The following is a 17822-nucleotide window of genomic DNA, read 5'->3' as shown; positions in this document are numbered from 1 at the left end:
GTTGGTTGGCATCACCGACTCAGTGGACATGAGGTCGAGCAAGCTCCAGGAGTTGGTGAAGGACAGGGAAGCCTGGCGTGCTGCAGTCCATGAGGTCACAAAGAGTCAGACATGGCTGAGCGACTGAACTGAACTGAAAGGGGTTTTTCTCAGGCTTCCCACATGGCACTAGTGGTAAAGAATCCACCTGCCAATGCAGGAGATATAAGAGACATGAGTTTGATCTCTGGGTCTCTAAGATCCCCTGGAGGAGGGCATGGTAACCCACTTTGGTATTCTTGCCTGGAGAATCCCATGGACAGAGGAGCCTGGCAGGTTATGGTTTACAGGGCCTCCAAGAGTCGAATACAACTGAACACACATACACAAAGAGGTTTTAGAAAAACACATGAGACTGTCCAAATAAGTAGGAGAGGAGAGAACAACACAACCTTGGAAACCAGCAAACAGGATGCGTGATGACACTCCCAGGAGAGACGTCTAAGCTGGTGGTGGGGAAGCGGAGAAGCAGAGTCCCCTGCCTCCAGCCCAGACCTCAGTAGCGGGCAACCTGGGGCCTCGGGAAGAGAGTGGAGGACAATGAAACATGAGGACTGGTTGAATGTCCATCTGAGAAGCTGCAAGACACTCCAGATACCATCTATGCTCCCTGTAGCCAAGTGACTGCCCTCCCCACAGCCCACCAAAGGGGGCAGATCAATTCTCTGAAATAGAAGGTGTCTGTCTTGGGGACACCAGGAACAGCAAGAAGAAAACATGCAAGTTTCATCCCACAGTTTGAAACCCTCAGCCTCTTCTCAACTAGATCCTTAAAATGATGGTTGTTGTTTAATCGCTAAGTCATGTCTGACCCTTTGTGATGCTATGGACTGTAGCCTGCCAGACTCCTCTGTCCATGGGATTTTCCAGGCAGGAATACTGGAGTGATTTGCCATTTCCTCTTCCAGGGGATCTTCCTGACCCAGGGATTGAACCCATGTCTCCTGCGTCTCCTGCATTGGCGGGCAGGTTTTTACCGCTGAGCCACCAGGGAAGCCCCAGAAATGATAGTTCAGTTCAGTTCAGTCGCTCAGTCGTGTCCGACTCTTTGCGACCCCATGAATCACAGCACACCAGGCCTTCCTGTCCATCACCAACTCCCGGAGTTCACTCAAACTCATGTCCATTGAGTCAGTGATGCCATCCAGCCATCTCATTCTCTGTCTTTCCCGTCTCCTCCCACCCTCAATCCCTCCTAGCATCAGACTCTTTGCCAGTGAGTCAACTCGTCGCATGAGGTGGCCAAAGTATTGGAGTTTCAGCTTTAGCATCAGTCCTTCCAATGAACACCCAGGACTGATCTCCTTTAGAATGGACCGGTTGGATCTCCTTGCAGTCCAAGGGACTCTCAAGAGTCTTCTCCAGCACCACAGTTCAAAAGCATCAATTCTTCGGCGATCAGCTTTCTTCACAGTCCAACTCTCACATCCATACATGACCACAGGAAAAACCATAGCCTTGACTAGACGGACCTTTGTTGGCAAAGTAATGTCTCTGCTTTTTAATATGCTATCTAGGTTGGACATAACTTTCCTTCCAAGAAGTAAGTAGACAGATCTTTACCCTTCAAGCAGAAGACTGTACAAGACTTCTCTGAAGAATTTCACTAACCCAAGAAAAAAGACTGAAATATACATTAGGAGTCACCCGATAGAGCAGCCCAGCCTCACCAGCAAGCTCCTCCTGCAAACACAAAGCTGCCATCAATTTTTTGGTGCCCATGCCTGAGAGCATCCCAGACGAACGGACAGTCAATGAATCAGCAGGCACTGGAAGAAAGTCACTAACAAAACAAACATAAATTAAAACAAATAAGTAAGAAAATATGCCTCTTGGAGGTAACAGGGGCCTACATGTGGAAAAGTACCTTCTAAGAAAAGAATGTGCATGGAGAAAGAATGTGATAAGAAAGAAACATTCGGGAAACAAACAAAGTTCTTGGAAACTTTTTTTTTGGAATGATAGTAGTAATTGAAAACTCAATGGAGGGTTTCTAAGATAAAGTTGAGGTAACTGCCTAGAAAATAAAAAAGACAAGAGAAAGAGATGAAAATTATATTTTAAAAAATCTGAGAATTCCAGTATAGAAATAAGAAAACATCTGGAAAACCACAGAACAGAAACTACAAAGAGAAAGAAATCATTAAGGACATAATTCAAAGAAATTTCCCAGAATGTAAGGACAGGAATTTATAGACTATGAAGACCCACTCAAGCCTCCAGCACAGTGAGTAAAAACAGGCCCACACCAAATGCAATCATGAACAAGGAGATTAAAAAAGCACTTCCAGAGAAGGAGGAAGGAGGAAAAAAAAAAAGGTCACATACAAAGGATCAAGAATGGGAATGACTTTTATATTCCCCAAAATGAAACTGAATCTCAAAGTTAATGAAGCAATGCCTTAAAATGTTGGAAAGAAAATTATTTCTTGCTTAAAAATGTAAACCCAGTTAAACTATCCCTTGGGCTTCCCTTTTGGCTCAGATGGTAAAGAATGAGTCTGTGATACAGGGTACCTGGATTCGAACCCTGGGTTGGGAAGATCTCCTGGAGAAGGAAATGGCAACCCCCTCCAGTATTCTTGCCTGGAGAATTTACCATGGACAGAGGAGCCTGAGGTTGCAAAGAGTTGGACATGACTGAGTAACTAACGCATTTCACTTTCACAGGCTTTCCCTTAAATATTAGAGAAGCATCAAGACTTTCAGATAAGAAAGATCTTAAGTTGTCTCACATATGTCCTTTCTTGAGAAGCTGCTAGAGAAAGTGCTCCATTTAAACAGGGAGTAAATTAAGGAAGAAGAAGACATGGAAACTAGGAAACAGTCCACCATGAGAGCATTCAAAGGAATTTAAAAAATGATAAAGATGATCCCAAATGTCAGCTACTGGTCACAAGAGGGTATCCAGGGCAGGTCAAAAGACTCCAGTAGCAATCACTTCCTAAAAGAAGCTATAAATAGGATCTTGAACACATATCTTATAAGACGTATTATAAGAAGATGAGCACATTTAAAAGGAGAATTTGTCGTAGAATTAGTGATTAAGTACATAGTTAAGTACCCAAGTTGGGAAAAAAAAGAGCCAATTACTAACTCCAGGGGAAAGAATAAATTGTACAGGAAAAGTCATCATAAGACAGTACAGAGCTCAGCTGTGAATGGCATCTACACAGTCATGATAATGTAAACTCTGAATATAGCTTTCATCAAAGTTAATATAAAACTACACTGGGAGCTTATGTGATGGGACATGGTTGCGTGTGTGTGTAGGGAGGAGGCCAGAGGACAAAGCAAGGGGGTGACTGAGTGAAATGCTCATACTCCATGATGAAAAGTCAATAAGTAATGCCTAAAACTGAGCCGGAAATTTAAAATATGAGTAATATATTCAAGTCCGTTAGAGATTACAGTGTTAAACATCCAAAATTCAGTTAAGAGTTGATAATGGTTATCCCTGGAGAAGGGGAAATTAGAGAAGCAACCAAGGAGTGATTTTTTTCTTAACAAGCCTGGAGGAATTGACTAAATCATCTTCATGTACACCTCCAATAAAGATGAAAGCTAAAAGTGTGAAAAAGGAGTATGGAATCCCTGTCGGCGTATAATACTCTAGCAGCATGCAGAAGAGTGCATACGGAATGTTACTATTTGTGGGGAAACCTGGGAAGAGAGAAATGGATGTGTATCTTCAGACATGTGCAGAAAATATCTCTAGGAGAATATCTAAGAATATCTAATAAACTAGAATAATAACCCCACGGTTATCTCTGGGGAGGCAGACTAGGAGTCTTGAGCACAGGGTTGAAAGGGAGAATGGTCAGCTTTTGAATTTGAATCTATCATCTCTCCAAAAACAAAAAAACATTGGGAAATGTAAAAAGTAAATACGGTATCATTTACACATACACATAGTTCAGTTCAGTTCAGTCGCTCAGTCGTGTCCGACTCTTTGAGACCCCGTGAATCACAGTACGCCAGGCCTCCCTGTCCAAAACTCATGTCCTTCGAGTCGGTGATGCCATCTAGCCATCTCATTCTCTGTCGTCCCCGTCTCCTTCCGCCCCCAATCCCTCCCAGCATCAGAGTCTTTTCCAGCGAGTCAACTCGTCGCATGAGGTGGCCAAAGTATTGGAGTTTCAGCTTCAGCATCAGTCCTTCCAATATAAGATATATTTTAAATGCTGACTTCTCTCACTGGCTCCTCCCCACTGGCACCTGGCTTCCTTTGGGGAGGGACTTGTGAATGAATTATGTCTTAGAAATCCCCTCCCTTATTCCCAACTCCCCTGTTACTATTCTCAGCCAGAATGCTCCGCCCTCCCCTCTCCCCTCTTAGTGAGTGATCGAGGCTTTGGTAACTCCCTACCCATCTTGGACAACCCACCCCACCCATCCTGACCCTGGTCAGTGCTTTTCTTTTTTAAAAAAGAGTTTTTAATTTAAAAATCTTTTTTTTTTTTTTGGCTGGGCTGAGCAGCATACAAGATCTCAGTTCCCTGGCTAGGGAATCAAACTTGTACTTCCTGCAGTAGAAGCATGGAGTCTTCATCACTGGACCACCAGGGAAGCCCCTGGTTCTTTTCTTTCAACAACTCTGAGAGTTCTTCCTTCATTCATTGCAAATATTAACTGAGCAGTTACTCCATACCAGGCACCAGCAAACATGCCAGAGATTCCATTATGATCAGGCAGACAAGCATGGTGTTTGTGGGTTTCATGGAGTTTAGGGGGCCTCGGGAACTTAAGAGTCTGCGTGACAAATTTTAAACATTTCATTCTGTGTTCGGTGAATGTGTTCTTCACCTTTTCCCAATCCTATCTCTTCACACGCCATCCTGTTTCATAAAGGACTTGAAGAGAAAGACATAACTGCTGACTTAATGCCTCCAACAAGATAGAAAGTTCAGCGTGATCCCAGCCCAGTGACTGGACAGCCTGATAGCAGCTGTTGATTAACCTTTACTCTAAAAAGAGCTTATCTCTTATGGATCTGTGTGCTTATGGGTGGCATTTTTCTCTTGAGGTTTAAAATTTCTAGGTAACTTTGTATTTCACTATATAATTGTGTGTTAAAATACAGAGCCTAAGAGGAATGAAATGTATTTGCCCTGGGGGGTCCCTGTATGGAGTATAACATTGCCCCATGAATGGGAAGTTGTCCAGAGAGGCAAAAGTTATCACAACACAAAAATATTCTTCAAAGAGTCAAGTATTTGGGAAATCAGATCCCACTAAAGCATCTTTCTCTAGTCTGCATCACTGCTGTCCTCTAATTCAACTCTTCACCTCGCCAGCTACTGGGTGGCAACATCCATCGTCTCGATACAAACATAAAGCTAAATGGCAACTCTGCAAAACTGCCTGCTTCCTGGAAGGTGTAGTGTCACACGCTGGTGACGTTCGAAAGGCCACCAAAAATGTCAGGTCACTTCACAACCAAACACTAGGGAGTTATCAGGAAAGACAACACAGCAAGGACTTTGAGAGACTGTGCTAAACACCGAAGAAGCCAAAGCCCTTGGCAAAAGTGGTGATTTCTCCAACTAGTCTGTAGAAATTATCTTCTTATCCCATGTTGCAGAAATCAAGCATGGCATGAAGAATGGTGTCTTATACTCTCCCATGGTTCTGTTAAAAAAAAAAGTTAAGGGAAGAACACCTAACTCTGAATTAATTTTATACTCTTTCTAAGAATTAGCGCATCTAGTTGCAATAGCCACCAAATTCCTATTGCATGTGAAATAAATAAGCCTGTGTTCATAATTTGCAATGTCATTTTTAAAACCCATCAAAACCTCTTCCCCCTTTAATCTACATGCCCGTTTTAAGTAAACCTTTTCTGGAACCAGTTATTTTCAGATAGTCATAACCTTCTTCATTTCATGCCATCCAGCTCCATTAGTGTATGAAAAGTTACATAAACAAACACTAGTGGTGATGGTCCCTGGTGATAGGCTTATGGGTGCTAGTACATTCTCTTTTGCTTAAATATATGTTTCATTTTTTCTAGAATGGAATATACAAGATAGAAATTTTTTGTTGTGCTTAGTCACTCAGTCATATCCAACTCTTTGCGACCCTTTAGATTGCAGTTCGCCAGGCAATTCTGTCCATCAGATTTTTTTTCAGGCAAGAATACTGGAGTGGGTTGCCATTTCCTTCTCCAGGGGATCTTTCCAACCCAGGGATAGAAACCACATCTCCTGTGTCTCCTGCATTGCAGGCAGATTCTTTCCTGCGGAGCCAACAGGGAAACAATACATTTCTTAAAGTTACACATATAAATTTTAAGAGCGCTATGGCCATGTTTACCTGTCATTCCCTCTTTCCCTTTTCATTCTGGTATTCAGACTAAATGTGCTTAGTAAGAGCTCCTTTAGGTTTCTCTGTTGCCTCAGTGGTAAAGAATCTGCCTGCCAATGCAGGAGATGTCAGTTCGATCTCTGGGTCAGGAAGATCCCCCCAAGAAGGAAATGGCAACCCTCTCCAGTGTTCTTGCCTGGGAAACCCCATGGACAGAGGATCCTGGCAGGCTATAGTCCATGGGGTTGCAAAAGGGTCAGACACGACTTAGCAGCTAAACAACAACAAAAGAGCTCCCTCAGCTCCAGAAAAGAACTAGGACTAGTCCAACCAATCATAAATGTTCCAGTTCTCTTTGCCAATGATTGGTTTAGAGGTTTGCATGTGATCAAGACATAACAGATATAAGGGATGCCTGCTGATGAGTTTCTGGAAAAGGTTTTCTTCTCTCATAAAAAAGAGACGTGGGAAAAAAACCTAACCCTTCACTTCCTTCATGCTTTTGGATATTATCACATGAGGATGTGATGTCTGGAGCTATGGTTGCCATCCTGTAACCCCCTGGAGAAGGAGATGGTAACCCACTCCAGTATTCTTGCCTGGAGAATCCCATGGACAGAGAAGCCTGGTAGGCTACAGTCCACGGGGTCGCAAAGAGTCGGACACGACTGAGTGACTGAACGGAACGGAATGATGAGGAAGCAGCCAAGAAAATCCCAAAAAAGTCTGTTTTTGAGCTGTTAAATTAACTGAGCCTCATCAGTTAATTTAAAATCATCAACATCCAGACTTCTTGTTATATGAGGTAATAAATTCCTGTTGTTTAAGCCATTTTAATTGATTGCTATGCTTCTTATAACCAAAAGCACCCCAAATTATATGAACACCGTAACTTTGTGATGTTCAGCTTTCCAAAGAGGTTTGTGAACCACCATCGTATACTCTTCCATCAAGAGAGACTACAAAGGATTTTTTTTCACAAAACCACCTAACTCCAAGAGTCATCACTTTATAATCTAAGATTATATCTCCCACAATCTTCTTTGCAAGGCTCCATATTCTGGTCTTTGGAAATGATGGTAGTACATATCTGGAGTGGTCCAGTTTGAATCATACCTGTGTGGCATGGCTAACCCTGTCAGTAATTTGGGGGACTTCTACCTGAGCCCTTTTACCTTGAGGTGGGGAGTAATATGTCCTAGGTACACCTGTCCTCAGGAGCTTCCAGAACTGGGCTCCTTTCAATTCTCAACAGAACATTCTTGGAGGAAGCTATTCCAGGGTCAAGCACAGGAGCCAGGCAGTAAACACAAACAAGTGCACCAGACCAGGGAACTGGAGAACTCAAATGTCCTTTTGAGGGGCTGACAGGTGGGATCACATGTTGCCAGATGTTCCAATACTTTCAAAAGAACCTAGAAATTGGGCTTTTTATATACAATCTCCACATTTTTAAAAGTTGGCAGCTAACTAAAGTATCCTTAAAACTCCATGTGGACCAAAAACCAACTTATCTGAGGGCTGGATCCAGCCTACCAGCTGCCGGCTTACCACCTCTAGGCTCTTCACACCTAAAAATCACATAACAACTGTGCACAGCTTTAAAACTGCCAAAGCTCTTTCCTGTTGCCCTTTCTCGAGTGTAAGGACAGAAGAACTCCTGTATCTGAAGGCCAGATCCATTTATAGGAGGAGGTATTCCATTTATGGGAGGAGGCATGAGAGAACTTTCTAGAACTATTTCCCATCTTGGTCTGGGTGGTGATTACGACTGTAGGCATGCAAAAATTAATTTTAGACTGGACACTGAATTTGTGTACTTTTTGCATTCTCCTTTATGTATGTTCTACCGCAGTAGAAGTTATTAATGATAGTAATAATAATACTACATAAATGTGGAGGTAATACGCTAAGGTCTTCAGTGTTGGAGAGCCTGCTTTACCATCTGTACAACACGCTGCAAGATGGATCCTCTCACTCCCTTTTCACAGATGAGGAAACTGAGGCTGGAGAGGAAAAGACATTTGCACAGGATCCCACAGGGTGTGAGTGACAGCTGGCTGCAAACTCAGATCTGGTTGGCTCAGCACCAGGGCCATTCCCCACCCGCTTCCCTTCCAAGGTGACAGCATCCTACCATCTTCCAGAGGGCTGGCCCACCCAGGCCTCGGGCAACCAGGGGTCAGCAAGCCCATGCCTGTATTTGCCCAAGCTATCTGCCTTCCCTCCTCTCCCGGGCTGCACACACATCTGTTCTACTTGTTTTTTCCCTTTTTCAGTCACAGCCCTCCTGTTACCCAGCTCTGCCTGCCAAACCCCACATTCTTGGCGAGAACTGCAGGAGAGCAGAACAGGAGGGGCCTGGCGAGTAACTGGAAGCAGCCCGGGTGGGCTCCCTGGAGGAGGAGGAGGAGCTCCGTGCTTCTGCAGGCGGCTTACCTTGCAGCATGCTCCGGTAGGCCGTGTCGGCGATGGCGTAGATGTGGGGTGGCATCTCATGCCGCTTCTTGCCCTTGTACATCTCGATGATCTTCTCCGAGTAGATGGGCAGCTGCTTGTAGGGGTTCACCACCACACAGAAGAGGCCCGAGTACGTCTACAAAAGAGAGAAGCGAGCTTACTACAGGAACCCAGCAGGGACAGAGCTCTGATGTCCAGTCTGTGACCACCCACCACAGCCTGCATGGTCTGAGCTCCACTGTGTGCATTTTCTCACTTCATTCTCATAGGGGCAGCCTTGAATATATATGCGCTCAGAGTCCCATTTTAGAGATGGAGAAACTGAGGCTCGGGGCTTCACAGGTGGCGACAGCGGTAAAGAATCCACCTGCAATGCAGGAGACACAGAAGATGCCAGTTCGTTCCCGGGTCAGAAAGATCCGCTGGAGGAGGAAATGGCAACCCACTCCAGTATTCTTGCCTGGAGAATCCCATGGGCAGAGGAGCCTGACGGGCTACAGTCCATGCGGCCACAAAGAGACACGGCTGAGCAACTGAGCACACACGCACAAACTGAGGCTCCGTGTCCCAGTAGGAATTTCTGGCATCACTGACTCCACGTACAGGGGAGAGGAGCAAGGGGTAAGCTTGGATTTCTAGGACACCGTTTGTAACTGTGGTTTTAAATAGTGCTGGGTTCAGACCCTTGGGCCACGCCCAACCACTGTCACTTCATCTCCCCGAGCCTCACAGGCTTAAATAACACTTACAACTTCTTGAGCACCTACTATGCACCAGTCATTAAGCTAAGTGCTTCACAGGCATCTTCTTTAATCCTCTCATTCAACCTCTGACAGGGATCCTATAATTTCCCCATGGCCCACGTGACAGATGAGGAAACTGAGTCTCAGTGAAGTTCTCACCAAGTCACGCAGCTGCTGGGAAATTCAGAACTAAAATCAAGACTTCTTACCCCACAGCTCATACTCTCCTTGACCATGAAAAAGGACAGAGTCCCTCATCTGTAAAGTGGGGATAAACACAGCTGTCTTTAAATAGGAATGGTTCTTACACATTAGAACATGGATGAACCTTGAAAACATTACATTGAATGAAAGAAGTCAGACCCAGAAAGTCATGAATCACACGGTTCCGCTTATATGAAATGTCCAGAACAGGCAAATCCATAGAGAGAGAAAACAGGTCTCTGGTTTCCAGGCACTGGAGAGAAGGGGGAATGGGAGTGACTGCCAGTTGGAATGGGTTTCTTTGGGGGTCTATAAAAACGTTCTGGAACTAGATAGCAGTGGGAGTAAGACTACATTGCGAATGTATTAATGTCACTTGTTTCCTTCAAACTGATTAATATCGTGAACTGGTTATATTGGAGTTTATCACAATTTTAAAAAATTGGGAGTTCCTGGGGGTCCAGTGGTTAAGACCTTCCACTGCTGGGGGCCTGGGTTTAATCCCTGGTCCAGGAATTAAGATCCAGCAAACCGCACAGCAAGGCCAAAAAAATTAGTTTAAAAAAAAATCATCCTGTCCTACCAAGTGCAGAGGAACATCTGAAAGTGATCAGAACAAGGAAGGGGCATGAAGATGCTCGCACACCATGCGTGCTGTGGGCGGGGGAGGCGTGGTTCTGGTTACTATTGTTCTTTACTGTACCCTCGCCTTTCCCACGCGCTGAGCTCAGAGCCCAGGAGACAGGCGCCAACCTGTCCCAGAGGATCTGCTTTCCCAAACGATAACATCAGTGCTGCCCAAGGCTCTGGTGGGCAAGGCGAAGCCTGGCTTCCCTCCAAATCCCCCAAGAAGTGACTAAAGGAGGAGGAGCAGAAAGTCCGTCCCTGGGTTACACTCCCAGCACGGCAAACACCAGAGAGGTTCAGCACCTCGATCAGAGTCACCCAGCACTGAGCCATACTCGGCCCACCGGGAGGCCGGGGCAGGTCCATCAGCTCTGGACCTGTTCCCGTCCTACAGAAACAACTGACCATCTGTTCCTTCAGTCGCTCACTCACTCATGCGTCCCACGTGTGAGGCTCTGGGGTTACAGTGCAGGACAAAACACACAAGGACCTGCCCACAAAGGGCTTCCAGTCACGGCAGCAGCTGGTTGGCGAGTGAGGGACTCCCTCCAGGGCTCCATCTGCTAAGGGGCCGTGATGATGAGAGTTGATCCGGGGTGAGGGGAAAATGCTGTTTCTGAACAGGGACAGGACTGGGGGTGGGGGAGGTGAGAGGGAGGCAGGAATCTCCCAAGTTCCCACAAGTCCTATCTAAACATCCATCAGCCACTTATTGAGCACCGACTGTATACCAGGTCTGTGTTAGATGCTGGAAACAAATAAATCAAGGATCATTCCTGCTCTCAAAAAACCCCCTTCAAAAAGGAGACGAGTACGTTCACAATAACATCATAAGAACAAGGACGGAGCCCTGTGGATTATGGGAGCAAGGAAGAGAGGGCCCTAACTCACGAGGAGGGGGCGGTGCACAAGAAACTTCAGCAGGAGGTACTCCCTGTACTGAGACTTAAGAGATAAGGTGCTATAATATTTTTTTATTTGGTGAATTTTAACTGTTAATGTTTTTGGCATTGTGCTTTGTACCATTTATTAAATAAAAATTAAAAAAAAAGAGATAAGGTGCTGACAAGTTCAGGGACACAGGAGGTGCTCACTAAATGCCTGCTGAATGAATGCCCAAGGGGTCAGTTCATTAGAAGTCTTCCCTGGAGCAGGGGCAGCACTGCCTTCATCTCTGTGACCCAGGGCCTGGCACTGGGCTGCACACAGCAGGTGCTCAGTAGACATTCGTTGAACACGTGGCAAAGCCATTCCAGGACAAGGCCTGTGTGTGTTTCCTGTAACTCGGTGCCCTGGTCCGCAGCTCAGAGCCTCCATGGAGCAAGAGCCCAAGAAGGGTTGATCGTTTGAACGAAGGGCAACCACGCCCTACCTTCTCTTTAGACCTGAACTCCACCTCCAGCTCTTCCCAGGCTGTGCCTACTGCCACCACCATGTCCTTTTTAGAAAGTGTCATTTACAACCCAAATCACTCCCTCCAGGGAACTAGGGGCAGTAAAGCATAGTGGTTAAGAGTACAGAATTGACTACTGAGGACTTATTTGTAACTTTCACTCTGCTACTTCTTGGCTGTGTGACCCTGTGTAAGTTTCGTTTTCTCTCTGAGCCTTGATTATCCTCATCTGCAAAATGGGCAGGTGTAATAGCCACACCTTCATTGGTTCACTATGAGATAGCTCTTGGGGAGCATTTAGCACAGTGGCTGGTGTGTAATAGGGACTCAATAACCATTAGTGACCATCCAATGCTCCCTTTGTTTCAAGATGATGAAAACTTTGCCACCTTGGACACTTCACATGTAATGTTCCCTCTCCTTGGAACACTTCCATCTGAGGTTCTCAGAGCCATTTGCATCTGCTCTTTCAGGGCTCAGTCTAAATGTCACCTCTTAGACTGTGAACTGCACACTATCGTATCTCCAGCCCTCAGCACAGGGCCAGGCACATGGCAGACATCCAGTAAATATTTGCTGAATAAAAGAAGGAAAAGAGGAGGGGGGAAGAGAAGGAGGGAGGGAGAGGGAGGGAGGGACGGAGGAAGGAAGGAAGAGAGGCAGGTGTGGCTTTCCCAACTCCATCATCAACTTCCGAAGGAGAAATATCACCTTCCTCCTGTCTGCCTAGGGCACCGCCTGGTGCGATGTACACAGCAAGCACTTAATCCATGCTTCCAGGAAGATCTGAATCTCTGTCCAGTTCAGCACATCTTTCCAGGGCACCATGTCCCAATAGGAAGGACTGGGTAGATGGCAGCACACCCCACAGAGAGGCCGGGCTTCAGAATCTAAGGGTTCAGCCTCCACCGTTTCAGCTTGGTTGATTGATCTCACCTGACACAGCCCTCCTGCGCTTGGCTGTGTTTCTGCCGCCCCATCCCCACGAGCCCCTTCCGAGCTGGTCAAGTTCAGCAGTTTTCAACATTCCCTGCCTCCCATGTCCCAGCGGCCTCTCAGGGCCCTGTGCCACCAGCAGGTCCCGGCTGCAGGCCTAGGGTTTCCCTCTTGTGACCGTATTAGGAAGCGACTTCACTTTTTCCCTAACGCTTTATATGGTCAGCCGTGGAGCCCTGAGCTCCCAAGGCCTACGGCAGAAATGAAGAACAGTGGGGGAAGGTGGAAGAGAAGCAGGCTTTAAGTCACAGAGGCCCAGGCGGAACCTCAGACTTGCCCTCACTGCTTGTGTGACCTGAGCCTCGTCCTCCCCATCTATAAAATGGTGGACAGGTTGCAGTGCAGTGTCACAGCTTTCTGAACATCCTAGAGACAGACCTGGCCCACCAAGAAAGTGACCTGCTACAGCCTTGATGTTAAAGGCAAAAAAAAAAAAGAAACAACCTAAATATCCACCAGTGGGAGACCAATTCAACAATTATGGCACACCGCCCTTAAAAAGAATACCTGTATATGTATACAAATATACATATAGGGAATTCCCTGATGGTCCAGTGGTTAGGACTCCATGCTTGTACTGCAGGGAGCTTGGGTTTGATCCCTGGTTGGGGAACTAAGATCCAGCAAGCTGGGCAGTGAAGCCAATACACACACACACACACACACACACACACACACACACACACACATATATATATATACACACACATTTTGGGCTTCCCACGTGGCTCAGTGGTAAAGAATCTGCCTGCCAGTGCAGGAGACATAAGAGATGTGGGTTCGATCTTCCTGGCTCAGGAAGACTCCCAGGCGGAGGAAATGGCAACCCACTTCGGTATTCTTGCTAGGAAATTCCCATGGACAGAGAAGCCTGGCAGGCTACTGTCCATGGGGTCACAAGAGTCATACACAACTGAGAACGTACGCACACACACACACACACATATATATATATATACACGTGTATTGGCCTCTATATGTATAAAATATTAGGGTTTCCCAGGTGACACTACCGGTAAAGAACCTGTCTGCCAATGCAGGAGACACAGGAGACATGGGGATGAAATATTGCTGGAAGACTTATAAGGAACTGGTGACCATGGTTTCCATAAGGAGGGGAACCAGAAGATGAGGAAATGGGGATAAAAGGAAAAGTTCTAAAATACCCTTGTGAAGTCGCTCAATCATGTCTGACTCTTTACGACCCCATGGACCATAGCCCACCAGGATCCTCAGTCCATGGGATTTTCCAGGCATGAATACTGGAGTGGGTTGCCATTTCCTTCTCCAGGGGATCTTCCTGATCCAGGGATCAAACCTGGGTCTCCCCGCACTGTAGGCAGATGCTTTACCGTCTGAGCTACCAGGGAATACCCTTATGTACTATTCAATATTTTATTATTTTTTTCAATTTTCAGTTTTTATTTCTTTTTTCTTTTTAATTTATTTATTTTAATTGGAGGCTAATTACTTTACATTACTGTATTGGTTTTGCCATACATTGACATGAATCTGCCCTCAATATTTTATTTAATATTTGCACGTGTTATCTATTCAAAAAATGTTTTAAGTTTGAGTGAACAGATAGTTATGAACAGACACAAGAAAAAGCCACAGATAAATAAGAAATTTCCCATTTTCACCTCCCCCAGCCACTGGCAACACCACTCTATTCTGATTCTCTGAGTCTGACTGTTTTAGATTCTCCTGTAAATGGAATCCTACAGGATTTGCCCCTCTCTGGCTGGCTGTTTTCACTCAGCATAATGTCCTCCAGGTTCAACCATGCTGTTGCAAATGGCAGGATTTCCTTCTGCTTTAAAGCAGAGTTATTATATTGTATGGTGTATTTACCACCTTTCCTTCATCCATTCTGGACTTCCCTGATGGCTCAGATGGTAAAGCATTTGCCTGCAATGTAGAAGACTGGGGTTCAATTTCTGGGTCAGAAAGATCCTCTGGGGAAGGGAATGGCTACTCACTGCAATATTCTTGCCTGCAGAATTCCATGGATAGAGGAGCCTGGTGGGCTATAGTCCATGAGGTTGCAAAGAGTTGGACACGACTGAGCGACTAACCCACTTCATCCATTTGTCACATTCATTCCTGTAGAATCCATGTTACATATCTGCAGCTCAGATGTACCTTATCTTCCTCCTATCAAGTATCAAGCAGCCTCAGGCCAAGGGCAGGGCCCTGTGACTCTCAGCACCCCACAGAGAAGGAAGGGGGGATCAGCAACACTTAACAGTCCTGATCCTGTCCCTTCTCAGGTAGGTCACATCACCTCTCTGCCTTGGTCACCTCATGTGCTGGGTGGGAAGCGAGCTTCGACCTCACTAGAGAGAGCTGGGAACGACGTGGGACAGCAGCCAGTACAGGCAAGGTCCACATCTTCACTGAGTGCCCTTTGCCTGAAACCCTTGTCCCATCTCCCAGCCCAACACCAGGGACGGAGCCATGAAAAATCCCAGGCGGAGAGAACCCAGCCCACGACAACATCCAGAAGAGCAAGGGAGTGCTGTACCAGGAGTCAGAGCCACATGGGGACCCCACATGTGTCATCAATGATCTGGGGCAGCTCAGGCAGGAACCTGCATCTCGAGACATACAGGATGGGCATGTGGACCCAGTGGGGAAGGGGAGGTCCGATGAAGGGACACAGTAGCCCTGACACACACACACTACCGTGTGTAAAATAGGTGGCCAGTGGGAAGCTGCTATATGGCACAGGGACCTCAGGGAGCTCAGGGATCTGTGATGACCGAGGGGGGTGGGATGGAGGTGGTGGGATGGAGGCTCAAGAGGGAGGGGATACATGTATACATAGAGCTGATTCATGCTGTTGTATAGCAGAAACTAACACAACATTGTAAAGCAATTATCCTCCAATTAAAAAAAAAAAAAGAACCTGCATCTTTAAGGCTACTATCTCTTCTAGACCCAAGGGGATGAGAGATCTGCCAGGACTAAGCAAAAAGTGCCTTGTTTGAGATGAGCCTTGCAGGATGGAAGGGAACATTCTCTTCGTTACCAGGGGCAAAGTCAGGCACGGTCAGCTGCCTGAGCTTCACCTGCCATATACCGGTAACAAGGGCCACGCCTTCCGCCATCATGCGCTGGGTGAATAACTTGGGCTTGCCCACCCTGTCCTCTTTTATCTCCTCCGTCACGGACAACAGTTTCTAGTTAAGTGATTAAGCTGACCAGAAAAGAATGAGACAGGAGTAGACGCGTGGTCATAAGACCGAAAGGCTTTTCATCTAATCTGTCCGGAGAAGCACAGCAGGAATTTGAAGATTTGATTCATTTTTTTTAATCTGCTGTCAGAAGACAGTCTGGGTCTTGGGACCTTCATAAGCCCCTCATTTTTCCTGGTTTCTATTTTGGGCCCAAACATCTGTGTCAGAGGACAGCAGGCGAGATTCCTATCCAAGCCCGTCCTTGACCTCCCTGGATGAAGATGACTTATCTTGGACAGGAGGCCCACAAGAGCCCAGTTCCTCTAGAGCTCTCTGAAGGCTGGTGTCCTTAGGAAAAGCCATTCTGTACTAACAGCCCCAGGCTGAGAATGCTTCCAAACAAGGAGTGGTGTGGACAAAAGAGAATTCCCCTGCTTAGTTAGGGAGCATCTTACTTAGACTGTCCTTGGAGGGTCTTTAGTACTCTGAGCCATAGCTTGCTTTTCTGTAGGATGGGACGAGCATACTTCAGTGGATGTTGTGTTAACTAAATGAGATCAACATTATAGAATTATGAGTTGCTTCCCAGTTCCACCTTGGCTCTTAAAAACAAGCCACTATAACTCTCTCTGAACTACCTATGTGGTTTAGTTGCTAAGTCGTGTCCTACTCTTTACGACTCTATGGACTGTAGCCCACCAGGCCCCTTTGTCCATGAGATTTTCCATCAAGAATACTGGAGTAGTTTTCCCTTTCCTTCTCCAGGAGATCTTCCCGACCCAGGAATTGAACCCAGGTCTTCTGCATTGCAGGCAGATTCTTTACCGACTGAGTGAAGAATAATTAATTGTGGTACATCTGTGGGATAGATCACAAAGCCCATCAAGGGGCAGATGGGATCATGAGTGAGTAATAGGGATGTTCATCACTAACTTGTACATGGAAAGAGAGCAGGTCCCCAGCCTGTGTGCACAGATTTTCAATACATTGTTGTTGTTTAGTTGCCAAGTCGTGTCTGACTCTTTTGCGACCCCATGGACTTTGTAGCCTGCCAGGCTCCTCTATCCATGGGATTTCCCAGGCAAGAATACTGGAGTGGGTTGACTGTTTCCTCCTCCAGGGGATCTTCCTGACCTAGGGATTGAACCCGCGTCTCCTGAATAAGCAAGTGGATTCTTTACCACTGAGCCACCAGGGAAGTTCCTTTTCAAGACATAAACATGCACTATTCTCACAAAGAAACATAAACATCTTATCAGCTGTTATCTCTGGGATTGACTCTTGTGTTTGCTGTGCTTTTCTGAATTTTCCAGATCTTCTGGAATGAATGTGCCTCATTTTCCTAATTAGGAAAAACAATCTTCAGGACATTTTTAGAGATGACAACGGGGGTTTGTAATTTTCATGTGGCAAAACGTAAAGGGCAAGACTAGCAGGGCCTCAAGACAGAGGTGACTGTTTCTGTAAGTTTGCAAAGAATCTAAGAACATCTCTCTGGCAATAACAAAAATGAGCATAACCAATGAAAGCAATACCTAACATGTTGAGTGCCTACAACGTGCCAGGAAGCACGCCATGTGCTTTCTCTTCAGAATAACCCACTCCATGCATGCACGCGTGCTCAGTCACTCAGTAGTGTCCGACTCCTTGCGACCCCATGGACTGCAGCCCGCCAGGCTCCTCTGTCCGTGGAATTTTCCAGGCAAGAATATTAGAGTGGATTGCCATTTCTTACTCCAAACCCACTCTATGAGGCAGGTACTATTCTCGTATTCATTTTACAGAGAAGGAAACAAAATGTGAGAAATTAAATAACTTGACCAAGGGGTAGATGTACCCTTTCTGAGAGGCAAGACAAAGGCTGGAGTGGGA

General features: G+C 46.0%; 1 protein-coding gene across 4 annotated transcripts in view; it reads right to left on the bottom strand.

Annotated features, from left to right (window-relative positions):
* The window catches only part of MYH11 (myosin heavy chain 11), a 126396-nt gene that overhangs the window by 88602 nt on the left and 19972 nt on the right, over positions 1–17822 (bottom strand). For all 4 annotated transcript variants that reach the window (XM_055409549.2, XM_055409550.2, XM_055409547.2 and 1 more), the window contains exon 3: positions 8785–8941. In XM_055409549.2, the coding sequence (XP_055265524.1) occupies positions 8785–8941 (157 nt within the window). The remainder of the gene's footprint in view (positions 1–8784; positions 8942–17822) is intronic.

The sequence above is a fragment of the Moschus berezovskii genome, chromosome 27 (genome assembly GCF_049115385.1).
Source record: "Moschus berezovskii isolate FMDL1 chromosome 27, NW_MosBer_1.0, whole genome shotgun sequence".
NCBI lineage: Eukaryota > Metazoa > Chordata > Mammalia > Artiodactyla > Moschidae > Moschus > Moschus berezovskii.
The sequence above is the reverse complement of the archived record's forward strand: the minus strand, read 5'-3'. Positions and strand labels throughout refer to the sequence as shown.